Source organism: Delphinus delphis, chromosome 11, assembly GCF_949987515.2.
Source record: "Delphinus delphis chromosome 11, mDelDel1.2, whole genome shotgun sequence".
NCBI lineage: Eukaryota > Metazoa > Chordata > Mammalia > Artiodactyla > Delphinidae > Delphinus > Delphinus delphis.
Window position 1 is genome coordinate 44,293,421 of NC_082693.1, and position 19,239 is coordinate 44,312,659.

Consider the following 19,239-nt stretch of genomic DNA (forward strand, 5'->3'; position numbering starts at 1 on the left):
GGGGATAACTTTGATAGCAAATGAATGGATACAGGGTTTGTGAATTTTATTAAACCAGGCAAAATGAACACTTGATCAGAGAACCGTATTTTCAGAATAAAGACAGTGTTTCAGTTACATTAGTTTTTAAGTAGCTCATCTGACTAGATCATTCTTTTAAAGATCTGATGAAAACTTAGTGATTGGGAAGTAGGCCTTGTATCACTTCTACCATTATGATCTCTTGCAAGAGAGCAAAAGGAAGAATGCCCTCTTGTCTCCTAGTTTCCTGTAACTCAGCAAGACAGGAAACATAAAGTTCCTTGCTACAGGAAGACGGGAGTTTGATTTTTCTTTTTCTGGATGAAGATGAAGGAGTTATATATTTCTCTATCCCCATACTGTAAGCCCTTCCCCGGATTATTATCCCAGAGATTCTTATGGGATATTTTATAGGACAGTTCTCTAACCATCCTTCAAATACCAACCCACCAATCTTTAGGAAATTAAAGTCTCTTCAGTATTTTATCTAAAAGGCCTCAGCCCTAGAAAGTAAAAGAAGAACAAAACATAAGGAATCGTTTTATAATCTAGACATAAGTAACTTTCTGAGGAGGTCAGAGAGAGGTAGTTCTGAAGATGGTCAGGGCCTGCTTACTAAGTAGTTATCTCGCTGCCTGCCTCATAGGCTCAAATCTCTTCATGTGCTTTACATAAAAACATCTCTCCAGAGTTTTCCTGGATCCTTAAGAACTTCTGGGGGGTGGGGGGACTTCCCTGGCAGCGCAGTGGTTAAGAATCCGCCTGCCAGTGTAGGGAACACGGGTTTGAGCCCTGGTCCAGGAAGATCCCACATGCTGTGGAGCAGCTAAGCCTGTGTGCCGCAACTACTGAGCCTGCGCTCTAGAGCCCGCGAGCCACAACTACTGAGTCCATGTGCCACAGCTACTGAAGCCTACACACCTAGAGCCCATGCTCTGCAACAAGAGAAGCCACTGCAATGAGAAGCCCACACCGCAATGAAGAGTAGCCCCCGCTCGCTGCAACTAGAGAAAGCCCACGTGCAGCAACGAAGACCCAATGCAGCCAATAAATAAATAAATAAAAATTAAAAAAAAAAAAAGAACTGCTGGGGAAGCATCAAGTCTCTGCAGACAAATAACAGCTCAACTTGGGTGAGTTATCCATATTCTGCAAAGGAAGGAGAATTTTGTCCTTTAATTATAGAAGAACTCCATTTTTTAAAAGACTCCAAATTTTAAAATAATAACGGTTACTGACAGTTTATACTTGCTGTATGCCAAACACCATGTTAAGTACTTTATATCCATTAACTCATTTGTCCTACCTTTCTTTGCCTTCTTTCAGCTTTTATGTATGGCTGTTTACTATGCAAGGGGAGTGGCCCTTCTAGGAAACAGCCAAGTCCTCTCCCTGCTAGTGTTCTCACACACCTTTTATTGATAGATTCTAGTCTCCAACCAACCTCAAATTTGGTGTTCCCTAGCGTTTGCATTCAATCAATTCGTCTTTGCAATCCAGTGTTCCCTGTTCTGCCTTGGTAACGCATTGCCCATAGGCATCTGGGTTTCACTGGAAGATCCAAAGCCAAAAAGTCCTTGCCCTGAGATTGCTTCCCACCTTTAGCTATCATAACTGAGTTTACTCCACTTCCCAGAGAAGTAGTGCAATACTAGAACTTTCTAAAAGCATTAATACCGCCTTTATAAGCCTATATTTCTAAGGTGGTGCGTTAACTTTTAGCTAAGAAATCAAACTTCCAGGCTCTTCCATGCTAACTACCAGGCTTTTCACGCCTTCCCTGCATAGTATTTTAAAGGTATTTAAATGTTTACTAACTGAATAAATTAACCAGTATTTATTCTAAAAGTATTCAGCATATATCCATCAAGCAGATAACTTCAAATTCTGCCAGTCTGAATTTAACTTCTATACTTTTTCCTGACCTCCCTTCATGTCTAATATCTCCTAACTAGTCTTACCACCTCTGGTCTTCTACCCCTCCGAACCAGCTGGGATAATGCACCTAGTGTTAGCTTTCTCAGATATATGTTATCATGTCATTTCTCAGCTTATAAACCTGTTCATGTTTCCCAGTCAGAATTAAATCTCCTTCATGAGAAGACTCATACCTAGGGACTTCCCTAGTGGTCCAGTGGTTAAGAATCCACCTTGCAATGTAGGGGACGGGGTTTGATCCCAGTCAGGGAGCTAAGATCACACATGCCGCAGGGCAGCTAAGCCCCCATGCTGCAACTACAGAGCCCTCGAGCTCTGGAACCCGCCCACCAGAACTAGAGAGAAGCCCACGCGCCACTATTAGAGAAGTCCGAGCGCCGCAAGGAAGAGCCCACGTGCTGCAGCTAAGACCCGACGCAGCCAAATAAATGAATAAATATTTTGTAAAAAAAGAAGACTCATACCTACCTTTTCTACTCGATAACTTTACATATTTCTTTGCTACGTGATAATATGCTACCATCCTTTATTTCTAAAGGCAAATCTAATACCATCCCAGGTGTCTAAGATTCTAGGACAAATATGAGGGCCTTGTTTTAAACAGTTCAAATCTTGCTCTTCATTTTTTAGCTTAGACTCGGACAGAGAACCAGTGGCCTCAGAGAACCATTACAGACCAACAGGAGTCAAGAGAGACAATACTGCCCCACCCTTCTCTCGCCCAGTAAGAATATCTCAGTCCTCTGGACTCTCATATATACTGCCCTGTTCTCTTTTATGTACATAGGTAAACAAGGATCATTAGTTTACATTAGTTATTATTGTCTCTCCAAATAGTTTCTTTCGGGAAGCCAGATAAGCTTTACTTAGAGGCTTTCTTGACCTTTTTTACTGAATTCTCTTGAAAAGAGAATATTTTTCTATTTTTTCTCTTTGGAGACTATATAGTAGTTTCAGAAGCTGTTTGGGAATAGCAAAAGAGAAAAGTTTTGGGTTTTTATTTTCTGAACTACATCTTTTTTTCTAGGAATTTTTCTGGCCTTGCAGCAAGTTTATCATTGACTAAGACATATTTTTAGATTATAACTAAGACATTAGTGTTAAAACCAAGGTTATAACCATGGTAGTAAACCAAAAGCTTCTTTTCAATTTATTTCTTTCCTCAGTTACCCTTGTGTTCTTATTTGGACAGTCGTAGCATCATTGATAACTTCCTCTTAGGAATATTCTCTCACATTAGGAAAGGGGATAGATGAACTCTAGCTGAGGCAGGTGATCTCATCTGCCAGTGCTTGGCACATGATATGATGCTGCTAGAGTTGCTTCTGCTATCATTGTTACTGTTGGCATCATCATCACCCACAGGCCTAGAATCTCTTATTTATTTATTTATTTATTTATTTAGGGGCGGGGTGGGGGTGTGGCACACTGTGCGGCTCACAGTATCTTAGTTCCCAAAACCAGGGACTGAACCCAGGCCCCAGCAGTGGAAACGCCGAGTCCTAACCACTGGACCACCAGGGAATTCCCTAGACTCTCATATTAGAAGCAGCTTGGCTTTCTCAGCTAAGGATCAATAATGGCAATTCCTTAGAGATGAGGAAAGGCATATCTTAGTGAATGATCTCCAGCAGTGATCTTATTCTGAACTCAGGAACAGCCATGATTAGAATATAGTTGATAATCTTCTTGGCCTCTACTTTATTTATTTATTTTTTTAATATTTATTTATTTATTTGGCTGCGCCCAGTCTTAGTTGTGGCATGTGGGATCTTTGTTGCTGCATGCGGGATCTTTAGTTGTGACGTGTGAACTCTTAGTTTCGGGATGTGGGATCTAGTTCCCTGACTGGGGATTGAACCCGGGCCCCCTGCATTGGGAGCATAGAGTCTTACCCACTGGACCACAAGGGAAGTCCCTTCTTGCCTCTACTTTAAATCAGATGGTGCACTTACAACAGTAGTGATAATGGAGGGGGCCTAGACCACTAGTATTTGATTATTATTACATGTCTACTAATTCAGTGGAGATTTCAACATCATTCTTAAAGTATGTACTGCCATTTCTAGCACTGAATGTATGACTTTTAGGTTTATTTGCCCTGTTTTTGTCTTGTTTTCTGAAAGTTGCTGAAAAACATGCATGTGCCCTACCCTGCACTTGTCGACTATCACTACCACCACAGAGGAATAATTCATATTCTTCTGGCACATGGATTGTTCTATATGGAAAATCCTAGTGTAAGTGCTGGCAAAGAGAGGGGGACAAGGATAGGAAATATAAAGGGTGTATCAAGAGCTACAATAGGTCATGAGGCTTTGGGCCATTCCAGAATGTGGTATTGGGTTTCTTCTTTGCTGCAGTATAGAGCTGAGGAATGAACTGTGTATTTGCAAATGGGTACACATTTGTGATTATGTATAGTGACAGAAATAGGTAGATACTTGCTTCAACATATTTATCTTGAGCAAAGATTTTTATTTTAAAGTTTGCTAAAGATCAGAGGCATGAAATGTAAGAGGCACATTTCACATTAAGATTCTTTGGGGGGAAGATTTCCCCTCTTTGATATTCATGTTTCCCTTTTTCTTCTGTTACCACTCTAATCCCTTACTACTACTACCAAAGAAGAGAGAGAGGGGGAAGACCTGGAGATGCATCTAGTATTTTATAGGGAAGTAATTCCAAACAGATTTACACTACACAGTGCTTTAAGCCAAGGGAGAACTGGAATATGAGTATGATATAGTAAAATGCACTATGTTATAGGTAATTATGCAAATTTAGAGGATTATGAACCACATATATGTATATACACTAGAAGCCTGATTAGAGCATAAGGGTATAAAATATGCCATGAAAGAAATGGATCCATGTTCCAGTCAACCTGGTAATTTTTCTCTTAACAGAAGTACCCCCCTACAGAAGGGGCCCCAAAATGTAGCAGAGTCTGGTTGCCTGTCCTGGTATCAGTAGTGAAAAATTACAGATGTTTCACCCCAAATGCTGGATTTCCTTAACCATACTTTATCTATTATTCATTCATATTTAAACTTTTAAAAACTTGTAAATAACTTATGACTAAACCCCTATCAGCATAGTAACAAATTTCATTTTTTACTACCTGGCGTGGTAATTAGTATTTCATTTTGTTTGTCTAATCTTATAATAATTTTCAAGTTCCTGCAGGTATTTTGCAGTCTCATATTCTACAGTTTTATAAATAATCTATGTTCAACTTTTCTATACCTTCATCATTTAATAAATTTTTATTAGTTCCTCTGTGATTTTTGAATGGAACCTAGATTTTATTAGTCTTGTCTCATTACACAGTTTACTTAAGAGGCATACATTAATTGTGTCTCCAGCATCTGTATGATAAAAACGTTCCTCTATAACTAAGTACCTTTTTTCAAAACCTTTATCAAGCTTATTTTGGCCTCTCATTTCCCCTGAAAGTTAGGTAGGACAGTTAAATATTTTCTTATTTTATGGCAGAGAGGAATTCCTTTAGGTTTCTTTTTTAACTCTCTTTTTAAAAAATTAATTAAGGGCTGCATTGGGTCTTTGTTGCTGCCTGAGGGCTTTTCTCTAGTTGCGGCGAGCGGGGGCTACTCTTTGTTGCAGTGCACAGGCTTCTCATTGCGGTGGCTTCGCTTGTTGCAGAGCACGGGCTCTAGGCACATGGGCTTCATTAGTTGTGGCATGCAGGCTCAGTAGTTGTGGCTCACGGGCTCTACAGCTCAGGCTCAGTAGTTGTGGCGCACAGGCTTAGTTGCTCCGCAGCATGTGGGATCTTCCCAGACCAGGGCTCGAACCTGTGTCTCCTGCATTGGCAGGCAGATTCTTAACCACTGTGCCACCAGGGAAGCCCTTTTAACTCTTGTGATGACTTCATTGCTGTTAAAGTTTGGAATCATTCTTTCCAAGGGGCCAAGATCTTCCTCACTCTTCAGCATCTAAATGTATAATTCTTCTGACCTTCTGTTCTTCATGTCTCCCTGCAGCCATATGTGTCGTTGTCTCAGCCAATGGCACCACCTAGTCCAAGCAACAGCACCCCTAACAGCAGCAGCGGGAGCACTGTAAATGACCAGCTGAGTAAAACCAACCTCTACATCCGGGGATTGCAGCCAAGCACTACCGACCAGGACCTAGTCAAGTTGTGTCAGTCGTAAGTTGGGGTACATAGGGGTAGGTCTCCAGGGACAGTACAGATTTGGTGATACTGGCTTCTTACCAGATACTCTTATCCTGAAATGCAATATTATCAATATTTTGCTTCTACCCCTATAGTTGCAAGGTTTCTCAGCAGCCCCTCTTAGAGAAATTCTACCTACTACCAATATATAAAACTTTTATGTGTTTCTCTGAGGAAAGCTGGATAGGGCTGACCTTTGAAGCCTAGTTAGTATATGACTTTGTTTCCAGCATGTACCCAGAACTGATGGTCTTAGTGGAAATATTCCTTTCCTTACACCTTGAATAGAAATGCTCAGTATCTCTGAAGATATTGATTAGTAGATAGTGAAAACCAGCAGTAGGGATAGAAGAAAGTGGGACTAGCCAATCGAATTATACACTTAGGAGAGTTTCTGCTGCTAGAGTTATTCTCAGTGACCCAGAGGAGCCCTCAAATTAGTGGATAAAGAAGAAAATGGAGAAAGAGTTGTCACTTGGCATCTACCCCCTAAAGATCTTTGGGGTTTCTTCAGCATAGATTTGAGTCATGAGGTGGAGACAACTACCATGGAATTAGCCCAATTAGGAAAGCTGGAAAAATTGCAAGAATGCAGAGAGGCCAGCTCAATTCCATTTGGCAGAAATATGTGTTTCAAATCATTTATATGGGGGACTGATTAGAGGCAGAAGTCTGGTGGGATGGTAATATTAATGGGGAAGGGGAAATCGAGTTTAGAAAGAAATAAAAATAGGAACCTTAGTCTGTGTAAATTTACCATCTTTTAAAACTCTATTGAAGTGCACAAATCAGAAGTGTTTATAGAACAGTGAATTTTCACAAGGTGAACACATCCTTGTAACAGTCCCTGGTAACCAGATCAAGAAATAGAACACTACCAGCTCTTCAGAAGCCCACCTCCCAGTGACAGTCTCTCCCCCACCCCCAAAGGTATCTACTGTTTGGCTTCTAAACGATTGATGTGGCTTGTTTGAACCTCATATAAATATAATGATATAGCACGTACCGTTTTATGTCTGGTTTCTTTTGTTCGATGTTGTTTGTGAGATTCATCCACATTGTTGCATATAGCAAAAATTTGTTCATTCTTATTGCTTTATAGAATTCCATCATAGGAATATACCACAACTTATTTACTTGTTCTGCTGTTGCTGGACATTTGAGTTGTTCCCAGTATGTGACTATTATGGATACAGATAGTGCTGCTATGAACTTGTACATGTCTTTTGGTGCATGTGTATAAGTATATACATTTATGTTGGGTATATACCTAGGAGTAAAATTACTAAATCATAGGATATACATTTGTTCAGCTTTTGTAGATACTAGTAAACAATTTTCTAAAGTGGTCAAAGTAACTCAAACTCCCATAACAGTATGAGTATGTGGCAGCTGTTCCAAATCCTGAAGAGGGAGAACATTCTCCCCTCAAAATGTAGTTGTATGCGGCATCAGAGGTACTCTATAAATCCCTTACTCTACTGAGGTAGTGGCTTTTGGAAGTTTGCTAGCACCAGGCTGCACAAAATCAGTCTCTAAAGGCTAGATGTGTGTATAAAATCTGAATCTGTTACCTCGGCTTACCTTGCTTTAGAAGGCTATTTAAATGGAACTCAGGGAACTTAGTCTAGGACTAGTAATTTTTTTGAGGGAATGGGAATTGGCAAAAATGTTGGTTTATGAGGGAAAAGAGTATCATATCAGTCTAGTTCCTTGATTTCTGCACCCTGTATTTCTTTTTTTATTTTTTTTGCGGTACGCGGGCCTCTCACTGTTGTGGCCTCTCCCGTTGCGGAGCACAGGCTCCAGACGCGCAGGCTCAGCGGCCATGGCTCACGGGCCCAGCCGCTCCGCGGCATGTGGGATCTTCCCGGACTGGGGCACGAACCCGCATGCCCTGCATCGGCAGGCGGACTCTCAACCACTGCGCCACCAGGGAAGCCCCACCGTGTATTTCTTGTACTAAATATAATGTGCTGCAAAAATCAATCCTCTCACTCCACAAGACAGAGAAAAAACTCAATTCTACTTCACTATACTTTTAGACTTTCATTTTGCCCTTCCCAATAGTTGCCTTACCTTCTGCTATGTCTGAAGGGATGAGAATAGTCAGGGTCAGCATATACAATAAGATGGAAGTAAGGAGCCCAGTAGGGGACCATAGAGAAGTAGGAATGAGGAAGGGAAAGAATAGGTGCTAGATGAGTTATGATGAAAGGGAAGCTGTGAAGAACTGGTGGGTGGAATCCTCATGGGTGTGTGAGCTGGGAGGGACACCTTTCTGTGAAGGGTGTTTCCCATGCATAGGACTTCCTGCCTTTGTCCCAGTTATCTCTCTAGGTTGTACGGGAAGTAAATGTTGCTGGATCCTAAGCCCTGGTGGGCAGGAAGGAGAGGCGTGGAGTCTGGAACTGGAACTCCTGGTTCTCTTGGAGGGGCTCCTTCGGAGGAGGAAGCTGCATGATCCAGCTGTTGCCAGCTGAAGTGGAAATTCTGACTCAAAGTCTCAGGCTGCTCAGACCACAGCAAGCTCCACCCTGGGGCCTCGATAGGGATAGCAGCGTGTGTGTCCTCTGGCTTACAGTCTCTTGCATCCCTTCCTTTCCTAAATTTGGGAAAGAATCCAAGTATGTAGCCCTGAAGGGTTAGGTTCGCCACATCCATTCTGGCCTCCAGGGCATCGCCTGGCTTATTCTGTCTAATCCAGTGGGTCACAGAGCTCCTCTACAACAGTCAGTGAGAGGCTGCCAAGGAGCGAAACAAATACATCAATCATCATCTGTTCTTTAGGGATGGGGTGAGAGGAAAAGTAGAAAAAAGTGCTTGTTTCAGGTATTCGTCTCAAATTCAGTCCCTGCCAACTGTTTTCAGTTAAATTTTATACTTCTGACTTTGTTAGTGATTTCTGTTCTGTCTCTCTAATATTTTCACCCTCCTGGGTGGAATGTAGAGACTTCTTTATAGTAGAACACTTCTAATATAATCCCTGACCTGTGATAGATACTCCACTGCTCAAGTTTGGGGAACTCCACATGAATCTGCTGCCAAAGTATAATTTTCAGAAGGTTGAGAAACATAAGTCTGCTGCAGATACAGATGAACGCATGCCAGATATTTATTTTACTCATTAGTGAGCGAACTAGCAGGATGGTAAAATGGGTTCAAAGAGTATTTGAGGGACTGAAGAAAGAATGTTGGAATAAGATTACTAGGTTACAGAGAAAACTGGTTCATACCCTATAGGACTATAAAACAGTAACCTTTGGGATCATCTTTTCTAATGGACAGAAATTATTTGTATTTCTACTAGATAAAAATCTACAAATTAATATGTATCGTCACAAAATCTGGGCCCTCATCAGTAATAAATAGTAACTGAAACAAAGAAACATCCCCCTAGATAACAGAATATACTTTGAATGGGCCTTGTAGACAGTGTTCCAGAATGACATTGAAAGAATGTGCAATCCTCATTTTGCCTTATCGTCAAGTTTTGGATAATTTTCTTAACACAGCTGTTGCATTTGCTTTTATGCCCACTCTCCTCCCTAATACACTGAAATCTTGACAATAAGAAATAGAAATCAGGGAATTCCTTGGCAGTCCAGTGGTCAGGACTCGGTGCTTTCACTGCTGGGGCCCTGGGTTTGATCCCTGTTTGGGGAACTAAAATCTCATAAGCTGTGAGGTGCAGCCAAAAAAAAAAGAAAAGAAATAGAAGTCTTAGAGATTAAAGCAGGAAAGAGCCATTTGGTTAAATGTTGAGGTCCCATGAATATAATAATAATATAATATAACATATAATAATAATAATAGCAGTTAAGAGTGTTCAGGTGTTTACCATTTGGTAGACATTAATACTTTATATTCATGCACTCATTTCATATTTCCAACAATCCTATCTCCATTTTACAGATGGTGAGACTGAGGCACAGAAAGGTTAAATGACTTGTCCAAGATCACACATAGCTAAAAAGTGGCAGAACCAGGATTTGAACAAAAGCAGTTTGGCTCAAGTTGACCTTCACTCAGGGGGCCAGTAGAAGGGTGAAGAGTGGGGTGTCAGAGAAGAGAAACAGTTTTTCATGGGAGGAATGGTGTTTCTTCAAAGGAAAATAAATAACATCAAGGATTATTTTTAGTCCTCAAGGAATTCTAGCCAGAGCTCTGGCCTTACACACTGCTATGTGGACACCACCAAGCTTCTTTCCCAAAAAAAGACAGTAGTCTTTTTCTAACTAGTATCTGAGTCTTATTTGGGGAAGAAGAGAGAAATGTGTTGATAGTGTAGGGACTGCAGTTACCTTATTTCTTGTAGGTACCTTTGGGGAATAGGTTTATATGATAAGTGTGACGTTTTAAATTCATTTCTTCTTTGTTCTAAGGTTTGAGTAGGGACAGTTTTCCTAGTGGGAGTGAAGACAGGGCATGGATTCATCTAGATGTTTCAATCTCTGTCCTAGTCTAAATCCCTGTCCCCAGATTATCACTTTGCATTTTCTTCTCCCTTAGATATGGCAAGATTGTCTCCACTAAGGCCATACTGGACAAGACCACAAACAAATGCAAAGGTAAGAGAACAGCTGTTCTTGGTGGTGGAGAACAGCTGCTCTTGGTGGTGGAGAACAGCTGTAAGTGAGGCCATCCCTTGCCTTTGCCCTTTATTGCTGCAAGTCCCTGGTTTCCAGTGCCAGGGAGGAGTCTTCAGGGTTTTCAGGCTTAAAAGACTAGTAGGTATTTAGATTATTTGTGACCAGATAGCTAGAGCTGAAAATGCTGTTTTGGGGACTCAAGGCTAGAAACCTGCACAGAGTGCCTTTGAGTCCCCTGGGCCTACTTTGGCTGTCATGTTTCCCTGGATTGGATGGTAGATATTCATTCATAGGTGAGTTTATTTCTACTTAGCAAAGCACTGTAAATGCTTTTTGTTTGTGGAGGTGGGTTGGGTTTGTTGGGGTTTTGAGCAATTCTAGGTGGGGATGGAAGAGTGGAAGGAGGGGAAAGGGCTGTACATTGGGGTGAGGAGGGGCTTCTTCCAGCAGGTGGCTGATGATCTGCTGTGGAGAGGCTGTATTTCCTACATGCCTAGCATTTCTGCGGGTGTGCCTAGAAAAGAGAAGGGGGTTCTTTTGGAAATAGAGGGGGCTGTGAATTATTAGAGGAGCCTAATTCTTGAAACCTAGGATTTCTTAGGGGAGAGGGAGGAAGGCAAGGATACCATAAAGACCTCATTGCCCTTGGCATTCTTAGCTATAAAGTAGCCCAAATCTCACAGGGTTTGAGGAGCACGTGGATAACCACCTGAAACCTCTTCATTTCTCTTCCTCCCTACCACTTCTATTGCGTGGATCGTAACTCCTCCTCTGTTTCCTGAAAAGCCTGGGCCTCCTACCTCCCTCACACCCCCCACCTCCCAGTGATGCTGTTTCCCTGTTCCAGGCTATGGCTTTGTGGACTTTGACAGTCCTTCAGCAGCACAGAAAGCTGTAACAGCACTGAAAGCCAGTGGTGTGCAAGCACAGATGGCAAAGGTAAGGGTACTACCCCGTGTCTGTTCCTCTGAGGGGTTGTAGTTAGCACCAAAGGCTTCCAGAGGTTTAAGAGCCATGCAGTTGATGGGCAAGGGCTATCTGCAGTGCTTTTTAATTTATTTAGTTAGTTATTTAGTTATTTAGTTACGGCTGCATTGGCTCTTCGTTGCTGCGCGGGCTTTCTCTAGTTGTGTTGAGCGGGGGCTACTGTTTGTTGCGGTGCATGAGCTACTCATTTCAGTGGCTTCTCTTGTTGAGGAGCATGGGCTCTAGGCGCGCGGGCTTCAGTAGTTGTGGCTTCCGGGCCCTAGAGCACAGGTTCAGTAGTTGTGGCGCACGGGCTTCATTGCTCTGCGGCATGTGGGATCTTCCCCGACCAAGGCTCGAACCCATGTCCCCTGCATTGGCAGGCGGATTCTTAACCACTGCGCCACCAGGGAGACCCTCTCCCACCTCTTCTTGAGAAAAGTCCTCTGACATTAGAGTGACTTTAGACTTCCTGTGAGACTAGAACTTTCAGGGCTCCGTGGTGACCCAGTGAGCTATACATCTGGCTCTTAGTGCAACCCTCAGCACATTGGCTTCCCTTTTCCCTTCTCTTCTCCTCCTGCTTTCCCTCCATCAGGGAGTGTACAGGCATTCCTACTAAGAGGAGTCTGCTGTGGCTGGAAGAGCGGAGTGGGGGGATTACCCAGAACAATGCAGCCCGGGAAGCAAAGGCAGTCCAAGAGAATCCAGCCTCTGGGACAGGCTGTTGGGCTGTTGGATAGGAGAGAAGAGCGCTGCTCTGCCTAGTTCTTAAAGAGACAGCCAAAAACTTCATTGATGGCTTGTATTGTGGGCTTGTACAGTACTAGAAATATTAAATCTGTGGGTTTTTTTGGCCCGGACTCAGTTTATAACCCATGACCCATGATAGTGGGACCAGGTGTTACAAATCATTAAGATCCTCTTTGTTTATGTGCATGCCTCCCTGCTCTCTCTTTTCTGAGATGTCATTTTGTGGCTGCCCACTGAGGGTGGGAGAGGGTTAAGAGATATGAAGTTCATTTTTTCACTTCTATTTCCATAGCAACAGGAGCAGGACCCCACAAATTTATACATCTCAAACCTCCCGCTGTCAATGGATGAGCAAGAACTGGAGGGAATGCTGAAGCCCTTTGGCCAGGTTATTTCCACTAGAATCCTTCGAGACACCAGTGGGACCAGCAGAGGGGTTGGCTTTGCAAGGTGAGGGATGCCAAGAATGGGAAATGATGAGGTTAATAAGGAATGTCACTTAGAAGGTCACCAGAAAGTCTGTGCCCTGCTCCCCCCAGGACCAAACGATTAGTCGAAAGTACTTGACAGTAAATCAAAAGTTCATTTAATTTTAGGTCACAATACTCACAAACCTATTTTCTCCCAAATCTTTATCCTTTCCCTTACTTTCTGCTATTCTAGCCTTTGTTTCTTTGATTCAGACCTAACCAGAATAAAATAATTCCATACCTTCTTATAGTTTACTGAGTATTTCTCATCCTATTATTTAATCTGCGAAATAAATATTAATTCTCCATTTTATAGAAAAGGAAACCAAAATTCCCAATATGAAGTGATTTGCCCAAAGGTCTCACAGGAGCAGAGCCCTTATCCTTCTGGCTTCAGGATCAGCAGGATGAAATGGAAGATTTGGTACCTTTTCAGATCTGTTGAGAGTCGTAGATTCTAGAACCAGCTCTGCGACTAACTGCCCATGCGATATCAGATCTTTATGAGCCTTGGTTTACTCTGTGAAGTAGAGATTTAGATGAGTGATTTTCTTCAGGTGTTCCCTAGAGCGGCAGAGTTTTTCAGGGCACCTTCTTCTGAGCTTAGGGTCACTATTGTAGGGCTTCAGCCTCTTCTCGCCGACTTAGGAAATGGTTCTGCTTTTATTTAAGATTTTGCTTGAAAGGAGATTCTGTTGCCTTTCTAAAAAGTTTGAAAAGTATTGGAGTAAGTGATCTAAAAGTCCCTTTTTCTTTTATAATATCTTCTCTGGTCCAAGAACATTCCTTCACTCTAGAGTGTTTTACACCTTGAGAACAAGGAATAGGACCTTTTCCCTATAGCCAACTCAATCTTGGTGGCACCACCTGCTGGCAATCCCAAGTATAACTAAAGGGGAGTTTCTAAAGTTTGTGATCATCAAACTTTTTTGCTCCATACTCTTAAAGCAAAAGCTCCAGTTCATGGCACCTTAGTTGTCTCGATAATTTTTTAGCCCTAGACAAAAGAAATACTTAACAATTCGCTTTATTAAGTAATTAAATGGTCTAGACAATTCAAAAAGTGTTTAATAAATATCTTAACAACTTTGTAGTTATTTGAAAAATACATTGAAAGAGAAAATATTTTTATTTCATTCTTAAATAACTATACTTTCTAGTGAATGTGTGCCTGTTGGACACTACACAACTTCTCAAACCTTGGAATCAGATTGGACACTTACACCCTCATTTCCTGTTACACATTAGTTTTCTTATGGTACTTGCTTTTGTCATAGCAACCACTGAAAAACCAGCTTTGCAAAAATATGTTATCTAAAGGATTGTAGGGTGATCTAATGTTGAAATGATGAACTGTTTAGAGTTAGTCTTCTTTACAGTAGATATCCAATAGGTATTGCTGTATTTTCTTCAGAAAGTTAAAATATCCCTTGTTGTGCCTCTGTGAGCTCATCACAATGGCCCAGGGTGCCTCAAAGCCCAGTGTGGGAAATATGGCTTTGAAAACTTAAAAAACTATGAAATCTCTTGCATGTTTCTACATTAATACCTACAGATTTTCTTCATACATTTAGATTCTTGCAAAGTATAATTTCCAGCAATTTATAAATATTGACATTTTAAATAAAACTGTCATATCATTTAAAAATGTATCTAAATGAGATCTAAATGTCATAGCAATTTAATACACAAAATCATTTTAAAAATTCCTAGGGCATTTTTTTTAAAGTCATAACTCTTACACCATTCTTATAGTGTTCTGTTTTTCTTCTTGATCTTGTATTTCCATTGTATTTCCCTACAGAATTGTATTCTAGTGTAAAATACTTTTTTATAGTTGAAAGTCTTTGTATGAATCATTGTTATACTTCTCTGCAATGAAAATATGTATATAAATTTTTTTCCTGTGGCCCTGAGTCTATATGCATTAATCCATAAGAAAATTATCTTTATAATTAGTTCACAGTTGCCCCAAACAACATAAATATATTAAAATGTTGATACAAAATTGTTTCATATAAAGTAAATTTTATTGGAAATGCTCCTTTTAGATTTATATAATTAGATCATGTAGCCATCAGTGAATATTGTTTATTGCTGTAACAAGACAGAGTTTAGTACCAGCTCTGTTCCTGTGTTTTGTTTTCATGGTGAGGAACCTTGTTCACATAAATAAGTAAATGGGAATGGAAAGAGTTTTGCTAAAATAGGAATTCTTTGAATTCCTTCTGAATTATATGCCAAGACCAGGGTGATCTATCATCCAAAATGACTTTTTTATGTGTCAGTTGACAACTTGTTGAGTCCTCTAGCTTGTGGGAAGGAAGAATTGGAAACATCTGACTTAACAAAAAGATTTGTAACTTAGTCCTCCATGCCTTGTGTTGAGCTTTGGGATGAGTTCGAAGTATATTGAGAAGAGTGGTTGTAAGAGGGGACTTCAGCCTTGATCATTAGTGATCACAGGCTCTCCCTCAGGCACATCAGTTTTAGGAAAGAGTTTATGAGGAAGCTGAGGTCCTGAAAGTGATTCTCTTAAAACCCTCCATGCCTGCTCACCCTTTTGAAAGACTAAGGAGTAGGAGTAACCCAACTCAACACTTTTTGCTCTAGGACACCTAAGGTTATTTTCTCTAAAAGTTTCCATTTGAGGCCTTTTTTAGTAACTGCCTTCATAGGAATGGTTCATATCTTTAGTGGTTATTGGCATAGAAAATATACTGAGACTTACTTTAAATATGGAAAGAGGGGAAGATACTGTACCCTGTATTATATAGATCTTTATCATTTTAAAACACATTTATATGCATTATCTCATTTGATCTATACAGCCCTGTGTAATAAGGTAGATGGAGATTTGAAGCAGAAATGAGGAATGAGTCAGAAGGGTTTTTGTGCATTTTCTAACTCACAGAGACTTTGAGCGGTGAACGGGTGCTGGAATCTAGATTTTCTGATTTTTACTCAGTCCTCTTTCCCCAACAAGACACTTTAACTCAGTAGTTCCTAACATTGTTTTTTCTATCACTCTGGACCATAAACCCTGTCTTAATACTCTTTCCTCCCACAGACTCATGAAATCTTTTTTTTCTCCCATTTTTCAAAAAAAAGTTGAAGTATAGTTGAATTACAATATTGTGTTAGTTTCTGGTATACAGCAAAGTGATTTATATATGTATCCTTTTTCATATATATGTATACATATGTGTTTATATGTATATATAGATAATATATGTATACATATACATATATATTCTTTTTCACGTTCTTTTCCATTATGATTTGTCACAGGATATTTAATATAGTTCCCTGTGCTATACAGTAGGACATTGTTGTTTATCTGTATTATATATATTAGTTTGTATCTGCTTACCCCAAACTCCTAATTTATCCCTCCCTGCCCCGACTCATGAAATCTTAATGATGTTATCAGTAGCTATTTAGACCTTGATAATTATAACCAGAAGCAAAAAATAAATATTGGCAAATTCTTAGCTTGTACAGTTTTATCAAAGTGAGGGAAGAGGGGAACCCCTGGTGGTCCAGTGGTTAGGACTCGGCACTTTCACTTCTGTGGTCTGGGTTCAGTCCCTGGTTGGGGAAGTAATATTCCACAAGCTGCACAGCGTGGCAAAAAAAAAAAAAAAGTGAGGGAACAATTTCCATTAGGAATTTTGTAATAAAAAATAATGGTAACAGCATTGTATTCTTATTTAGGGACCCAGACACAACACTAGGTCCATCTATCAGTGTCTTCTTTGGAATATTCATGGTTTGAAGACCTCCATTATTCCTTTCAGGACCCCTATAGGAGCCAGTTGAGAAAACCTTCATTAGAAGCTGGGGTTGCCTCTTTAAGATACCTTGACTTTGTGTGGAGGAAACTCTGTATTTCTGTAGCGACAACTTTTGGAGCATTTGTGGGGCTGGGAACTTAGAGTTTTCTCTTCGAGTATAAGGAGAGTACAGATCCTGGAGAAGGTAGACCCTAACTCCTCTTGTGCTCCTTAGGATGGAGTCCACAGAGAAGTGTGAAGCCATCATCACCCACTTTAATGGAAAATATATTAAGACACCCCCTGGAGTACCAGGTGAGGCATCTGGGAATCAGGCTGAGAGGGCCACAGGTTATGACTTCCTGTGAAGATTCTGGAGGATTTTTGCATGAGTGAGTGGACTAAGTGAGGTGGGACTCAGCTGCCTGTCTGCTTTCTCTCTTGGCAGCCCCATCTGATCCCTTGCTTTGCAAATTTGCTGATGGGGGTCCAAAGAAACGACAGAACCAAGGAAAATTTATGCAAAATGGACGGGCCTGGCCAAGGAATGGAGACATGGTAAGAGGCCCTCTAGGAGACAGGAATACTAAGGACATTAAAATGTAATGGATGGGGCTTCCCTGGCGGTCCGGCGGTTGGGACTCCGTGCTTCCACTGCAGGGGGCACAGGTTCTATCCCTGGTTGGGGAACTAAGATCCTGCATGCCAAGCAAAGCGGCCAAAAAAAAAAAAAAAAAGAGAAAAGTGGAATGGAAATTTCCATGGCCTGATTTCTGTGGTAAACTTGAGAGCTACAGTATGTAACAGAGATGCTGGCTGCTTAACATGCTCTTCAGTGTGGATCTTGAATGGAATTTTGCATCCTGCACAACCAGAAAAACCCTGGAACAGTTGTAGTGGGATTAGTTCAGACTTCATTTTTAATCAGTTGAACCAAATACGTCCTCAGCCTTGAAATTCTGGGCTTGTTCCTGTTCTCACTAAGGGCTCACAATGTGCATGCTGTGTTCTTTCTTTATAGGGTGGTATGGCCTTGACCTATGACCCCACCACAGCTCTTCAGAATGGGTAAGGGTGTTTTCTGTAAACAGGCCACCTGAAAATGACAGAGGCCTGTGTCCAGGCACTCGGATGTTTCATCTTGATATTTAAAGAGTAGTCAGTGGTGGGACTTCCCTGGTGGCACAGTGGTTAAGAATCCGCCTGCCAATGCAGGGGACACAGGTTCGATCCCTGGTCCGGGAAGATCCCATATGCTGCGGAGCAACTAAGCCCATGTGCCACAACTACTGAGCCTGCCCTCTACCACCCACGAGCCACAACTGCTGAGTCTGCGTGCCACAACTACTGAAGCCCACACGACCAGACCCATGCTCCACAACAAAGAGAAGCCACCACAATGAGAAGCCCACACACCGCAACGAAGAGTAGCCCCTGCTCACAGCAACTAGAGCCCGCACACAGCAACAAAGACCCAACGCAGCCAAAAATTAAATAAACTTATTTAAAAAAAAAAAGAGTAGTTAGTGGGAAATGGCTGTGTCTATCAGTGGGGGCCCTTGCCTTGTAGTTTCCTGTGACTCCTTACTGATGAGGTCCCTTCCTACAGGTTTTACCCAGCTCCTTATAACATCACCCCCAACAGGATGCTTGCTCAGTCTGCACTGTCCCCGTATCTTCCATCTCCTGTGTCTTCATATCAGGTATGTTGTCTTCATATCAGGTACGTTCATGCCCAGAAAAGGGTGTGGTGGTTTTCCCTACCATTGTGTTTTAGGCTGGGAACTACTTGTTGTTCTTTTGTTTTTTCCTTTATACATACTATACACAAATAGTTTTACATAAAAGCATAACATGTGATCACACTACATGTATATAGACTGTTGTAGAAGCATCCTTTTACTCTCCACCACTCCACAAGCAAACCCATGTTAATTTCCTACTAGTTTCCATATTTTTTGTTATCTGCATATACACATAAGTATAGGGTTTTGGAAGTCATTGTTTATGTTACAAAAATTTTCCATATTAAATACATATTTTTACACTTTACTCTTCTCATTTAAACCAGTGATTCTCAAAGTGTGGTCCCTGGACCAGCAATATCAGCACTACCTGGGGATTTTTAGAAACACAAATTCTTGGACTCCACCCCAGATTCACAGGAACTCTGGGGACGGGTCCTACCAATCTGAGTTTTAACAAGCCCTCCAGGTAGTTCTTATGCAGCTCTGTTCTAATTATTTCCTTTTTAATAGTAACATATTTTATGCTGCACATATACCAGAATTCTTCCACTATACCCCAGTGAAAGGCATTCTTTGGATTTCAGTTTTTATCTGGTGCAAATAATGCTCTAGTAAACATCCTTTTGCCTATATCCTCACATATGAGTGCTTTTGTTTCTGGGGGCTAGAGTCTGAGGGGTGAGGTTGTTAGGTTGAATAATACACGGACTTTCAGTTTTATAGATGTTACCAGATTGCTTTCCACAGAGACTGTGCCAATTCACATTCCACTGG

The 19,239-nt window shown here is 41.2% G+C and overlaps 1 protein-coding gene across 5 annotated transcripts in view; it reads left to right on the plus strand.

The window, feature by feature from the left end:
- Positions 1-19,239, plus strand: part of RBMS2 (RNA binding motif single stranded interacting protein 2) — a 78,838-nt gene that overhangs the window by 48,910 nt on the left and 10,689 nt on the right. For all 5 annotated transcript variants that reach the window (XM_060025022.1, XM_060025018.1, XM_060025019.1 and 2 more), the window contains 8 exons: positions 5,967-6,133; positions 10,673-10,731; positions 11,600-11,691; positions 12,764-12,921; positions 16,953-17,032; positions 17,166-17,275; positions 17,739-17,785; positions 18,327-18,420. In XM_060025022.1, coding sequence (XP_059881005.1) covers positions 5,991-6,133; positions 10,673-10,731; positions 11,600-11,691; positions 12,764-12,921; positions 16,953-17,032; positions 17,166-17,275; positions 17,739-17,785; positions 18,327-18,420 — 783 coding nt within the window. In that variant the 5' untranslated portion in view covers positions 5,967-5,990. The remainder of the gene's footprint in view (positions 1-5,966; positions 6,134-10,672; positions 10,732-11,599; positions 11,692-12,763; positions 12,922-16,952; positions 17,033-17,165; positions 17,276-17,738; positions 17,786-18,326; positions 18,421-19,239) is intronic.